General features: G+C 43.3%; 1 protein-coding gene across 2 annotated transcripts in view; it reads left to right on the forward strand.

Annotated features, from left to right (window-relative positions):
- The window catches only part of MKLN1 (muskelin 1), a 91,495-nt gene that overhangs the window by 50,797 nt on the left and 28,039 nt on the right, over window positions 1-12,659 (forward strand). For both annotated transcript variants that reach the window (XM_060279220.1, XM_060279221.1), the window contains 3 exons: window positions 3,554-3,766; window positions 4,217-4,438; window positions 6,445-6,574. In XM_060279220.1, coding sequence (XP_060135203.1) covers window positions 3,554-3,766; window positions 4,217-4,438; window positions 6,445-6,574 — 565 coding nt within the window. The remainder of the gene's footprint in view (window positions 1-3,553; window positions 3,767-4,216; window positions 4,439-6,444; window positions 6,575-12,659) is intronic.

Below are 12,659 nucleotides of genomic sequence, written 5' to 3' on the forward strand. Positions count from 1 at the left end.
GCTTAAGTCTACCGTAAACACAAACCACACCATTTACTACACAATCTTCTTCTTAAATAGGCGAAGGTAAACAAGGCACTTTGGCATGCTAGGAACTGCCTTGCTTTTGATCTTGTTCTTCCGTGTTTTGAATTATAACTGGAGAAAGGACCTTTGGTCACAGCAAAACCCACTTGTTTGCATTGGCATAGAACAGCCTGGACCAAAATATTGTGCTTGGGCACAGGATACGTGACTCTTGAAAACGTGGTACAGCTGCTCGCTCTTGCATTTTGGGGATTTTGGTTTCAAATCAGGGAATTAACTAGAAGCAGTCCATTTTGTTATTCTCAGTCAGGTTGACATTGTCTAGAATAGTGTCCTTAGTTGCTTGTTCTCTTTAAGCTCATGCTATATGAAATTTCAAAGCTGCTTTTTTTTAAAAAAGGTTCCGACTAAGATTTTAGCTCATTCTTTCATCCTTCAGCCTTAAGCCTAAAAGAAGTATACAGTATTGCTGTAGTTATGAATAGATGTTTCTAGGGCTAGGCCTGCCAAAACATTCCCATGGGAAGGCTTTGGAGTGAGTCCCAGGAAGGAATGAAGAATCAATTGGATTTTGCAAGGAAAGGTCAGCAGGGTGTTCTGTGTTACGTTCTTCCATCAACCCAGTGCACTTCCATGGAAGGGGAAAAGTTGCGTCGGAATTGGCTCCTACTCTTGGCTTTTGTGGAAAGGCAAGCCTAACACTTCAAAAGTAGCTATGCATTGCGTTAACTTGGCTGCCTTGGAGCAAAGGCTTGGCTGTTTCTTGTAGAATTTCCCTTTCTGGGGGAGGTTTTCCAGGCTCGTTCTGATGAGGGTTTTAGAAGATGAGTGAAAGCGTTAAAATTCCACATGCTGTGCTTGGATTGGGACTGATGCCACCCCAGTTCTCACAAAGCAGCATGCAAGGTAATAAACCAATGTGTGGACTGTGCCCATAAAAGACTGTCCATGGAGGCTTGAAAAAGAAATACATCATTACATATAGGAGGCTTGGCACATCAAGATTTTAATTCATCATCACCCATCATTTTATGTAATCCCTTCCAACTCTACATTCTATGATTTTACAAACAAAAGCAGTCATAAACAATAAATAAAACACATCAAAAAGTAAAGAATATTGGAACAAGTTCAACATCAATCATAAGGTCTAAAAGTAAAGATACAAAAAAATTAATATCAGCAACAGCAACAAAAACCCATAAGCAATACCCCAGCCCAAGAGTCAGCTTTTGTAGCTGGAGTCAGTCAGGGCCCCACCTTCCCAGGCTAGGTGTGAAAAGACTAGCACTTCAGTCATCACTTCACATTGCAAACTGGACTGTCAGAGTGAACGTTGTTATATGAGAGGAGCATTCAAACAAGTGAGTGCCTCCCCTCCCACCGTGTGAGTTGGTACAGTCCAGACCCTGGTTGATCACCTTATAGCTTGGTTGTGAGAAGGGCCATAGAGAAGTTGGGCTGCTGATTTACTAGGTTACTTTTGTTAAGTTGCCATGCTTGTTGGATTTTAAAGGTTTTCATAGCTGTAAAGAGGATATTGAAAAACCAGAATGGGTCCGGAGAAGGGCAACAGAAATGAAGAGGGCCATGGAGGCAGATTTCCTGTGAAGGAGTTGAGAATGTTTAGCCTGGAGAAGAGATAATTAAGAGGCAATATTATAGCCATCCAGATGTTTGAAGGGCACACATGTAGATGATGGCTCAGTTCATTTTGCTCTACAGCAGGGTTTCCCTGCTGTTTGGGGACTACAGTTTCTTCATCCCTGACCACTGGTCCCGCTAGCTAGGGATGATGGGAGTTGTAGTCCAAAAACAGCTGGAGACCCAAGTTTGGGAAACCCTGGGCTAGATGAGCCAGCAACCTGGCCCTCTGTAAGGAAGCTTCATGCAGCCGTATACCCTGCAAAATTCGGACTCTTCCCTCTTACGGTGGTCGATAAAATGGCCAGTTGTTTTCAGAGTGGTGGGAAAGCAGGTTGAATTTTCTGACCAGGCTCAAACCCCAACTTCGCCATACAGTGGTACCTCGGTTTATGAACACAATTGGTTCCGGAAGTATGTTCATAAACTGAAGCGTTCATAAACTGAAGCGAATTTTCCCATTGAAAGTAATGGAAAGTGGATTAATCCGTTCCAGACGGGTCCGCGGAGTACTCAACCTGAAGCGTACTTAACCCGAAGCATGGGTGTAATTGGCTCTGGAAGTCTGTTCATAAACTGAAGCGTTCATAAACTGAAGGGAAGTTTCCCATTGAAAGTAATGGAAAGTGAATTAATCTGTTCCAGATGGGTCCACGGCGTTCGTAAACCGAAAATTCGTAAACCGAGGTGTTCATAAACCGAGGTTCTACTGTATTGCTTATTGGGTGACCACATTTTCTTTTGACCTAGCTCACATCTCAGGGTGGTTGTGGTGTTTTTTTTTTTAAAGTACCATGCATACAACCATAAGTTCCTTGGATAAAAGGTGTGATAGAGCTGCTTGGGTTGAAATAGGCTTTTAAAATTTAACTGTGAGCTACAAAGGTCAGCATGCTTCTTGTAAAATTTGGTATGGGTACTGAGGGCAAGTGTGACTAAGGAGAACGTCATCTTAGGGATTTGTCTTCCCGCTCCTAGTGAAACTTTCCCATGTTCCGTATCAGGATTTAGTGACTCAGGAGCTTACGTCTTGTCAAAGCCCACTGTCCCAAAAGCAGTTTTATTCCTGTAAATTTTGACTGACTGCCACAGCTCTTAAATTCCCTGCATAACTTGACTTACTGGTATCCACTCTTGCGTGCTATAACAATGAGCAACTTTGGGGTGTTATTTTCTTCACTCTAAATAAAATGGTGGAATACAGGTGGGCATAAAAGCATGAACATTTTCCTTGGGAAAGAAATGGCGGGATTCTGGAGATGCACAATGGAGCACTTTCACTCCCAAAATTCTTATTTTTATTTCACATCACACTTCCTTCAGAGTTCTCCTTGTTTCCTCAGCTCCAGGAACCCTTTAAAGTTAGTCAGACTGAGAAAAGTGAGTCTAGTCTAGTCCAGTCTAACCCAGTATTAGAAATTAAGTAGGTAAAATAAATATGGGGAAAGCAAAATGACACTTAGAGAAGGATCTGAAATATTTCCCTTGAAGCCTGAATTTGTTTTATTCTGGATTTGATGTTCTAATTGCTGTAAAAGAGATCCCCCCCCCTAAAATATAAAGCGCTCAGTGTTAGAAACTGAGACTTGAAAGCTAGGAGCTAAGAAACTGCTCAGAAGCCGCTCGCGCTAATGAAATTCCCTGTCACAAAATGCGCCTAGAACAATGGGCGTTTCGAACACTGAAAGTGGTGGAGAAATGCAATTAACAACAGCAGCAAACCTCACTGTAAGAAAGGCCCCTTAGGCCTTCCGTTGTGGCAACTGTAACCCAGGTTTAAGATGCCATTTGGCAATTTGCTTATATACGTGAGTTTCTAACACCCCTAGGCCATGTTGGCTGTGAGACGTGACTAGCTTTCTTTTTTCTCTCTGCTCCGTAGAATGGCCCCAGCGCCAGGTCCTGCCACAAGATGTGCATCGACATCCAGCGGAGGCAGATCTACACGCTGGGCCGTTACCTGGATTCCTCTGTGAGGAACAGCAAGTCTCTGAAAAGTGACTTCTATCGCTACGACATCGACACAAACACGTGGATGTTGCTCAGCGAGGACACCGCTGCGGACGGAGGCCCCAAGCTCGTGTTTGACCATCAGGTCTGCAGGTGTTACAAACCATGAAGGGGAGGAGGCCCCTGCCCCAAGAGGGTTACAGTCAGGAAACCAACACCGGCAGATGATGGGGAAGGAAACGTAATTTCAGTTAGGGGTTTGTTGAAGTAGGTTATTGGGACTGGGGGCTGAATGGAACGGAGGCTGTAGGTAGCTGTTCAGCAAGGCTGTTTTACTTGATTGGCCCCATTAGAAGTTTGAATGGAGATGTGGTGTCTTCAGTATTCTAACTGTGCTACGCTTTCTGCCCAGTTGAGGCTTTTTGAAGAAAAGAGGGCCTTCTGAATCCAGTTACTCCTGGGACAACTTCAGTGCACCAAGTCAGCGGCCTCGACGAGCACTACTTTATATTTCTAACCATTGATTTTGACATTGCATTCGTTATAGAAAAGTGTACCGTTAAGTGGTTTCTAAGCACGCTTCCTCTCCTTGCAGATGTGCATGGATTCAGAGAAGCACATGATCTACACCTTTGGGGGAAGGATTTTGACGTGCAACGGGAGCGTGGACGACAGCCGAGCCAGTGAGCCACAATTCAGTGGCCTCTTCGCCTTCGACTGCCGGTGCCGGACATGGAAACTCTTGCGAGAGGATTCCTGTAATGCTGGCCCTGAAGACATCCAGTCCAGGATAGGGCACTGCATGTTGTTCCATTCAGTAAGAACTAGCACTAAGCCCAGGCACTATTCCATCGCCCCTTAGCCTCAGTTGCATTGCAGCACTTGAAAACGAGTGCAATGGGAGGGCTCACAGTTGATTGACCAACAGAGGGCCAAATTTTAATCTCCAGGATTGTGAACTAAGGGAATGTTGCCTTCCTTATTTCCAAATTGCTGTGGATCTGGTATGCTATTGTAATAGGAAATGAGAGAAAGTTTGAAAGGTTGCTTTTTCTTCTGAACAAGTGCCAGCTTTTGCTTGTTGAAAGGTGTCTCTCTTTTCTCTTAACTCAAAAATACATTGAGCAGCTGGGGATAATGTTGGGGTTTTAATTTCATCTACGGAATCTTCCGAGTTAACATCAAGGTAGTGTAGCAATCCCTGTTACACACACACACTTTTGCCTGCATAATCCTTTTGAGGTTTTTGCCCGTTCTGTAGTGTTTTGCTCCCTTTTCTAAGCTCCCAGAGAGCAACTGCTGAGCCCTTCTTAACGTTCGGCCAGAATAGAAGGCTGGCTGTAACCTTACAAGTTAGCATAAATACATAACTTTAAAATTGGACCAGTTTGCTGTTTTAGCAGCTGAACGTCTGGCAGGATTCTGTGAACAGGGATGCAGCAGATTGTAATAGTGACATTTAAAGTACTCATTTTTCTCCCCCTCTGCCTAAATTACGTTAGTCTATTGTTACCCTGTTTCTCATATTTTAAGACATACCCATAAAATAAGCCATACAGGATTTTTAAGCATTCAAGGAATATAAGCCATACCCCGAAAATAAGACATAGTGATAGGCGCAGCAGCAATGCCGGCCGCGGCAGGAGGAGGAGGAAAAAAATAAGACATCCCTTGAAAATAAGCCATAGTGTGTGTTTTTTGAGGAAAAAATAAATATAAGACGTGTCTTATAATATGAGAAACACGGTATCATATATGATATACATCAGGGGTCAGCAACCTTTTTCAGCCGTGGGCCGGTCCACTGTCGTAAAAACAGCAGGCAGGTCCTACAAATCACCCAGAGATGCATTTTAAATAAAAGGACACATTCTACTCATGTAAAAATACACCAATTCCCCACATATTGGAAGACACAAAAAATACCAACAAAGGAGGAATGGATTAGTAAAGTTAGTGGGTATTTATTAATGGCCAAGTTGACAGCAGTAGTGAGAAACCAATCGAAACAAAAATTAAGAAGCGAATGGGAATGTTACGATGAATACATCAAAAAATATTATTTAAAAGAGAGTATGCTCTCATGCTTAGAATGAAAGATATGAAGATATAAGAAGTAAAAAGTGGAGATAAAGAAGACAGGGATATAGAAACATATAAAAATAGAATGCATGCAGAGAATGTATTTAGAGGAATATGTAATTAATAATATCTACAGAATAAGAATAAGGTTGGAAACAAGTTGAGTAAACAGCAGAGGGAAGTCTGAGGGGGGGGGGGAGGGGGGAAATGGTGGTGGTGGGTGAATTGTAATTTGTGTTCCTTCTTTTTTTCTTTTTATTGCTATCATTGTTATTTATTCTTATTTGTTTGTAGTATATTTGTTTGATATTTATGTATTTTTTTTGTTCTTGAATAAAATAAATTTTTTAAAAATTAAAAAAATACTGGAGAGAGTCTGGGCCAAAAAAAATAAAGAAAAAGAAAAAAAATACACCAGTTCCCGGACCGACCGCGGGCCGGATTGAGAAGGTGATTGGGCCGCATCCAGCCCACGGGCCTTAGGTTGCCTACCCCTGATATACATTATTAAAGTGTACTGCTTTGTAATAAATCCCTAAATTTAATCAACAAAATAATAAATCAATTATACAGTTAAAGGGCAAAAATAGCCACGGGTTATTTTTGAGTGGTTCCCACTGAGTTTCCAAAGAGGTTTGGCTTGAGAGCAGCTGAGGTGTTCTGTGTTGGCATCTGAGCTGCAAGCCATGTGCTCACAAGCTCCCTCCGGGTCACTCAAATGCCACCTTTTCTTCCCTTCAGAAAAATCGTTGCCTGTACGTGTTTGGTGGCCAGAGGTCGAAAACATACCTGAACGATTTCTTCAGTTACGATGTAGACAGCGATCACGTGGATATCATCTCGGATGGAACCAAGAAAGATTCAGGGATGGGTGAGCGGCTTCACTGTATATGTTTGAATTCCTGTCCATGCTAATGGTAGGAAGCTGGCCTCCATATGATGCGGCTCTTCGACAGCTCGTTTGCACAGCCAGAGATCCCTAGCATTTTTTTTCAGAGGCAATTTGGCGATACTCTCAGGGTGGTGACACAGAATTGTCAGCCCTCCCCCTACTCCATAGCACCTCACGTTGCTGTCGTAAGATACTTGTGGGGTCAGATCACACATTGTGTTCATCGCACAAAAGCAAATGACATGTTAAATACCTTATGCGGAGTCCCTTTGTAGGATCAGGACTGTGGTGTGTGGAGCTGATGGAAACTTCTCTACTGAGGGCAGCTTTGGTTAGGGGTGGATTTTTGTCGGAGCTGCAGAATGAGGAAAGGATTAACCCCCCACCCCCATGCGTTCCACATCCCTGATCCATCTGAGCCCCCACCTCTTCCTCACGCTGTGGCAGCTTTTTGCATTTTCGAAACTGCACATATTAATTGCTTTCGTGCAATTAAGAGAACACGTAGCCCAGCCTCCGTTCCTAGAAAAGTAACAGTTTTCACCATCACAAATGGTGCAGTTGCTGATCCAGAGAGAGGGAAAGAGGGGGTGAAATGAGAATTATTCCAAAACTGTATTTTTACAACTAGCTTTACCAAGCAGAGAATTACGTATATAAATGAGCAGGGCTGTGAACAACACTGCTGTCGTCCCCGAGCCCCTGTTAGATTACAGAGTTGTGCTGGTCTTTAGGTGGCAGATGCGTGAATGGATCTCGCTGGATCATAGTGATGATTGTTGCCGAAATAAGGTGCAGGGGGCTGTCAGATTCCCAAAAGGAAAGTGTGAGTTAGGGTGGGTGATGTCAGGTGGACAGTTTAACCCTGGAAGCCTGCCTTCCCTACCCCACCACCAGGAGTGAGTGCCATGGCCCCATCTCTTGAAATCGCACCTCCTTTCGGCATGACAGCAGGTGGCTTCTTGTTTTTAGCAAACACCTGTGATGAGTTCACTTTCCGTTGAAAAAAAGACCCCGTCCTATGGCTAAGCATGTTCAGCCATGTTCTCCTGGCCAGGTACATTAATTGCATGTTCCAGTTAGACAAAGGAGAACAACATAATTAGCTGTCCTGCTTACTTTGAATAGCAGACTTTGTTATCGAGTGACTCATTTAGAAATCATGAATGAATAGAATGCCAGTTTTACCGTCCTCGTGTGTCTAAGAAAGTAAATAAACTGTTCTGAACATTTCCCTTGTTTGTGAAGGGAAACGTTGGAATTAGCCTCCCAACAAGGAAGAACAAAAGCCCATTATAGTCAAAACTGCAAATGCTGACGACAAGTTGCTTTCGTTAGAGGGGCTCAGTTTTCAGTGATTTTGAACACAAGCAGAGGTCCCTCTTCCCCTTCTCTCCCCTAGATTGACACTCCTACATTAACCAGTCACTCCTATATTAACCAGTAATCTTAATTTTAACTCATAATTGTTGTCCTAGCGTATGTGCACATGCACACACACACACACGTTTGTCTGTCTGTCTGTCTCAGCATTGCTCGCTCAAATTTCCCAAGAGTTGCAGAGGGATATCATCTGGTTGGGGCATCTGCACATAAAGAAGATACAAAAGCTTGTCTGGCACATCAAAATTCCAGGCTGGCTCCTTTGGCATCTACACTTGTTTTATTTTGTTTCCTTGTTGTTGTTTAGTCGTTTAGTCATGTCCGACTCTTCATGACCCCATGGACCATGGCACGCCAGGCACTCCTGTCTTCCACTGCCTCCCGCAGTTTGCTCAAACTCATGTTGGTAGCTTCGAGAACACTGTCCAACCATCTCGTCCTCTGTCGTCCCCTTCTCCTTGTGCCCTCCATCTTTCCCAACATCAGGGTCTTTTCCAGGGAGTCTTCTCTTCTCATGTTTCCTTACTGTTCGTTTTATGTGTTGCTGTAACCTGCCCCAGTGTGCCGAGTTTTTAATTTACATGGATAAGGCTTTTTAGTTTCACAACACCTTAACAGCTTTATAAATAAAATAAAAAATAAAGCTGCCATTTCACAACTGTGGCTGCTTTTCAAGAACAACACGCTTTGTTTTGGTTCGTGGTTGGGACTGGAACCTGGAATATTATCATGCAGCCAGCATTATCTAGCAACTTTCTGTTGTTAAATGCACGATTAGTTCAATGCCTTACAGAGAATCATAATTCTTGTCGGGTGTGGGGAGGCCCTGCAAATTGGCTGCACGAATATTGTGGGCACCTATCCAAACCCCAGTTATTTAAGCTTCTCCCTACTGATCGGAGAACAGGGAGGCTCTAGATTTAAGTCCGTGTGCTCAGCACTTACTGCACAGTGCTGAACGTTCATCCCCCTACCTTTCCCCCTTTGGTTGCCAGCAATAAGACTGTGGGTGGGAGCATACCTAGTAATTTTAACGGGCAAGCCAGAAAAATAGCTGGCTCAACAGCGTCTTAATGAGGGAAGCAGCTGTGACCCAGACTTGTTCAGGAAGTAGGTGCCATTTTTATGTTGCTCCCCACTCCTTTCTGGCAGTGCTGTTTCATGTATAAAAGCTGGACTTAAGAGCATTTTTGGTTCTCTCCAGCTTTGGCGGAATACATGATAGCGTGGATAGCTTCAGTTAAGAGGCCAAGTTTTGCATAGTCATGCCATGCAAATTGAGAAGAAGGAAAAAACGAGAGGAGAGTTCTGCACATGCAACATAAACGGCTGTACTTTTGTGCCTGGGGGACCCCTTTATTTGCTGTAAAGATGGCACCCTAAAATTTCAATAGCTGCTAGTAATCCAATTAAAGAAATCTTAATGGATTAATCAGATGAGTTTTGAATTAATGGATTAAATCTGCATACATTTGAGTCTGGAGTAAAACAGTCTTTAAGAAAAAAAAGCACACGAACCATTCACATTACCCCTAACATATATATTGTAAAAGAAACCTTAGGAAAGTAGTTTTCAAATCGAGGTCCCACCTTTAGCCCATGCATGCAGAGTGGCTGGGGAAACCCAGCCAGATGGGCAGGGTATAAATAAATTATTATTATTATTGTGGACCCACTTCTTAATTTTTTTTACCATATATTTGTATGGGATTTGTGCTGCTTTTATGACCTATGATACATCAGGATGTGACCCAATAAGTGAGCCCTGATCCACCAGTTGAAGGTAAATGCCTTAGGAGAAGAGGCATTTCCCCCTTCCTCCGCTCCTAAGATTGTGCCTGTCATTGGCTGGGTTCCTCCCCCCCTCCCTTTGGGTAATTATTTAAATTGAAAAACAAAACATTTGAAACCTAATTGGTTGCTCAGCTCATTTTTTAAAAGTATAAGTTTTACATCAAAAGAGCTAATTGATCACTTAAAGGCTGCAGAACTAAGGCTGCAGTACGTTTGGCCAGCCTATGGCAACAGGGGCACCCTAATGCAAAACATGCTTGAGCTCTGGTTTTAAGACAGTGTCCAGATCCAGGCCCTTGAGCAGCTGAACAGCAGCTGCAAGAGCTTCTGTCTGGTATGCCTTGCTGTAACACCTTTGTGGAAGAGCTTGCACCCCCTAATGACCCACAAAACTTGTTTAAAAGCCCAATAGACTTATCTGACAAGGCGGACGATTGGCTATAACGGACCCAAACCCAGTTTGTAAAATGCTTGCTGTTTCTCTCTGCTTTAATGAGGCAGAGCTTTAACTTCATGCAGCAGTGATGCTTCTGTTCCAGTGTCCTTTGTTAGGGCAGCGGCTCCTATGTCTTGACAGCAACCTTGGCTTGAGTATTCCTGAATAGGTCTGTTTAAAAATGGTTGGTGCAAGGCATGCAAGCCTTACCCTTTTGCTGTTGCAAAAGAATCCCCATTAAAACTCACAAACGTAGGTGTGTGTGAACTGGGGGGAGGGGTACACAATTGTAGCCTCTCAGTTGAATTAGTTTTTTTGAGAGGAGGGTCGGTAAAGTTGACTAAACCCCTGAAAGACAGACGATCTTGGCTCACGTCTTCCTTCTCTGCTTGCAGCCCTGCCAGCTTAATTGCTGTGAAGTACTTTCTGTTCTGGTACACCGGGCTGCCCGTTAAACTCCTGCAGGGTGACCCGTTGGAGTTTGTTGATGTGGCGTTTGATGAGTTTGTTGATGTGGCTGTGAATGTGGCCTCTTCTATCATGTCATCGGCCAAAGTTTTGGCAACTTAGTTCTGCATAAGCCAGCGTCCCGAGAGTGCTAAGCGCCATTGCTGGTCTACGCTAACAAAAGCGATGGCCACCCCTGTTTCCACCACCTGGCTCCTGACCTGATTTAGCCTCCATGTGCACAAGAGTGGCGAGCTCCCCCTCCTCTTCCTTTAGATACGCAGTATTGGAAGTTAACAACTGGACAACATAAATGGATTCTACACGCTCTAATGGTAGCTGAGACTTATATTGATAAACCGTAAGAATAAATATATAATCCCCTTTAATAAATGGATTGACAATATGATAACACTTGCAACTTACAAACGGATTGCTTACAGACGTTGACTTGCTTTGGATAAATATGACAATATTTAGAATGAGTTTAAACAAAATGTAGTAGGCTATTAATATTTACATATGTACTAGGAAAATAATATCAAACTTATAAAAGAATGCATGGGTTAGGGTATTTTTTGTATCGTTCTGCCCGGACACTGAGGTCCAGCACCGAGGACCTTCTGGCGGTTCCCTCATTGCGAGAAGCCAAGTTACAGGGAACCAGGCAGAGGGCCTTCTCGGTAGTGGCACCCGCCCTGTGGAACGCCCTCCCATCAGATGTCAAAGAGAAAAACAAGTACCAGACTTTTAGAAGACATCTGAAGGCAGCCCTGTTTAGGGAGGCTTTTAATGTTTAATAGATCACTGTGTTTTATTTTTCTGTTGGAAGCCGCCCAGAGTGGCTGGGGAAACCCAGCCAGATGGGCGGGGTATAAATGAAAAATTATTATTATTATTATTATTATTATACATTTTTTTGTTCTCTACACATTTTTGTGCCTTTTTATTTTCCTTTTCTTCTTTGTACAGTGGACCCTCTGGATACGGATTTAATTCGTTCCGGGGGTCCGTGCACACCCTGAAAAATCCGTAACCAGAGGCGCTGCTTCTGCGCACGTGCACGGTGCAATAGAGCGCTTCTGCGCATGTGCGAGTGGCGAAACCCGGAAAAATACTTCCGGGTTTGCAGCGTTCGCAACCCGAAGATTACGTATCCAGAGAGGTACGTAACCCGAGGGTCCACTGTATCACTTTATTTCTTTATAATTGAAAACTTTTCAATAAAACATTAATACCAAATAGATACTCGGTATTGGCATGTGCAGAGGGACACATGCGGGGAGTAGTAGCGTTTTAAAATGTTCTCCCTGTTAAGTATGTTGGTGTAAGAAATGGGCTTGCTTATGGTCTGCATGTGGGGTAATTAAATTGGAGCCCTGGGCCTAGAAGAAACCAAGAAAATCTTCAATAAAAATTATAGATAGATAGATACACAAATAGAGTGTGCTGTTATTCCACTTGGGGAAGGGATTTCATAGCAGTGGGTGCATTTTGAAATCACATTTGGACTGATTCCTAAGCTGTTACTCTTTGCAAGTAATGCTCTTTAATTCGCCTGCTGTTACAGAATAGTTTTTATTCCTTAGGGCTACTCTTCTGCCATTTTTTTAAATGTGATCCTTCTTTGTTTTTAAAATTCAAAGTGCGCTTTTGCTAGAGGGGAAAAAACGCCTGATTTACAGTAACATTTAATCTGAGATGCTGCGATGTGTGGGAGGGCCCCCTTTCCTGTCTCTGGCAAGAGATTGATTGTCCTGCAAAGAGGAGGTGTCCATTTAAAAGCAAGAAGGAATGTCCATCCATTGTGCTGTTTTGATACGGCTCAGCCCACATGGCCCATGCGTCATATTCCACTTTGTCACACTCTCTATAAACAACTTCCTAAAGTCCTCCTGTGAACTCTGAGCTACATTTCTCGAGGCAAAGTTTCACTCCCATCCAACATGCTGCGTGTAACTGGCTGTGTTTGCTTTTGCCATCTGGCTATTTGCTGGCTGCTTG

This window comes from Zootoca vivipara, chromosome 10 (genome assembly GCF_963506605.1).
Source record: "Zootoca vivipara chromosome 10, rZooViv1.1, whole genome shotgun sequence".
Taxonomy (NCBI): domain Eukaryota; kingdom Metazoa; phylum Chordata; class Lepidosauria; order Squamata; family Lacertidae; genus Zootoca; species Zootoca vivipara.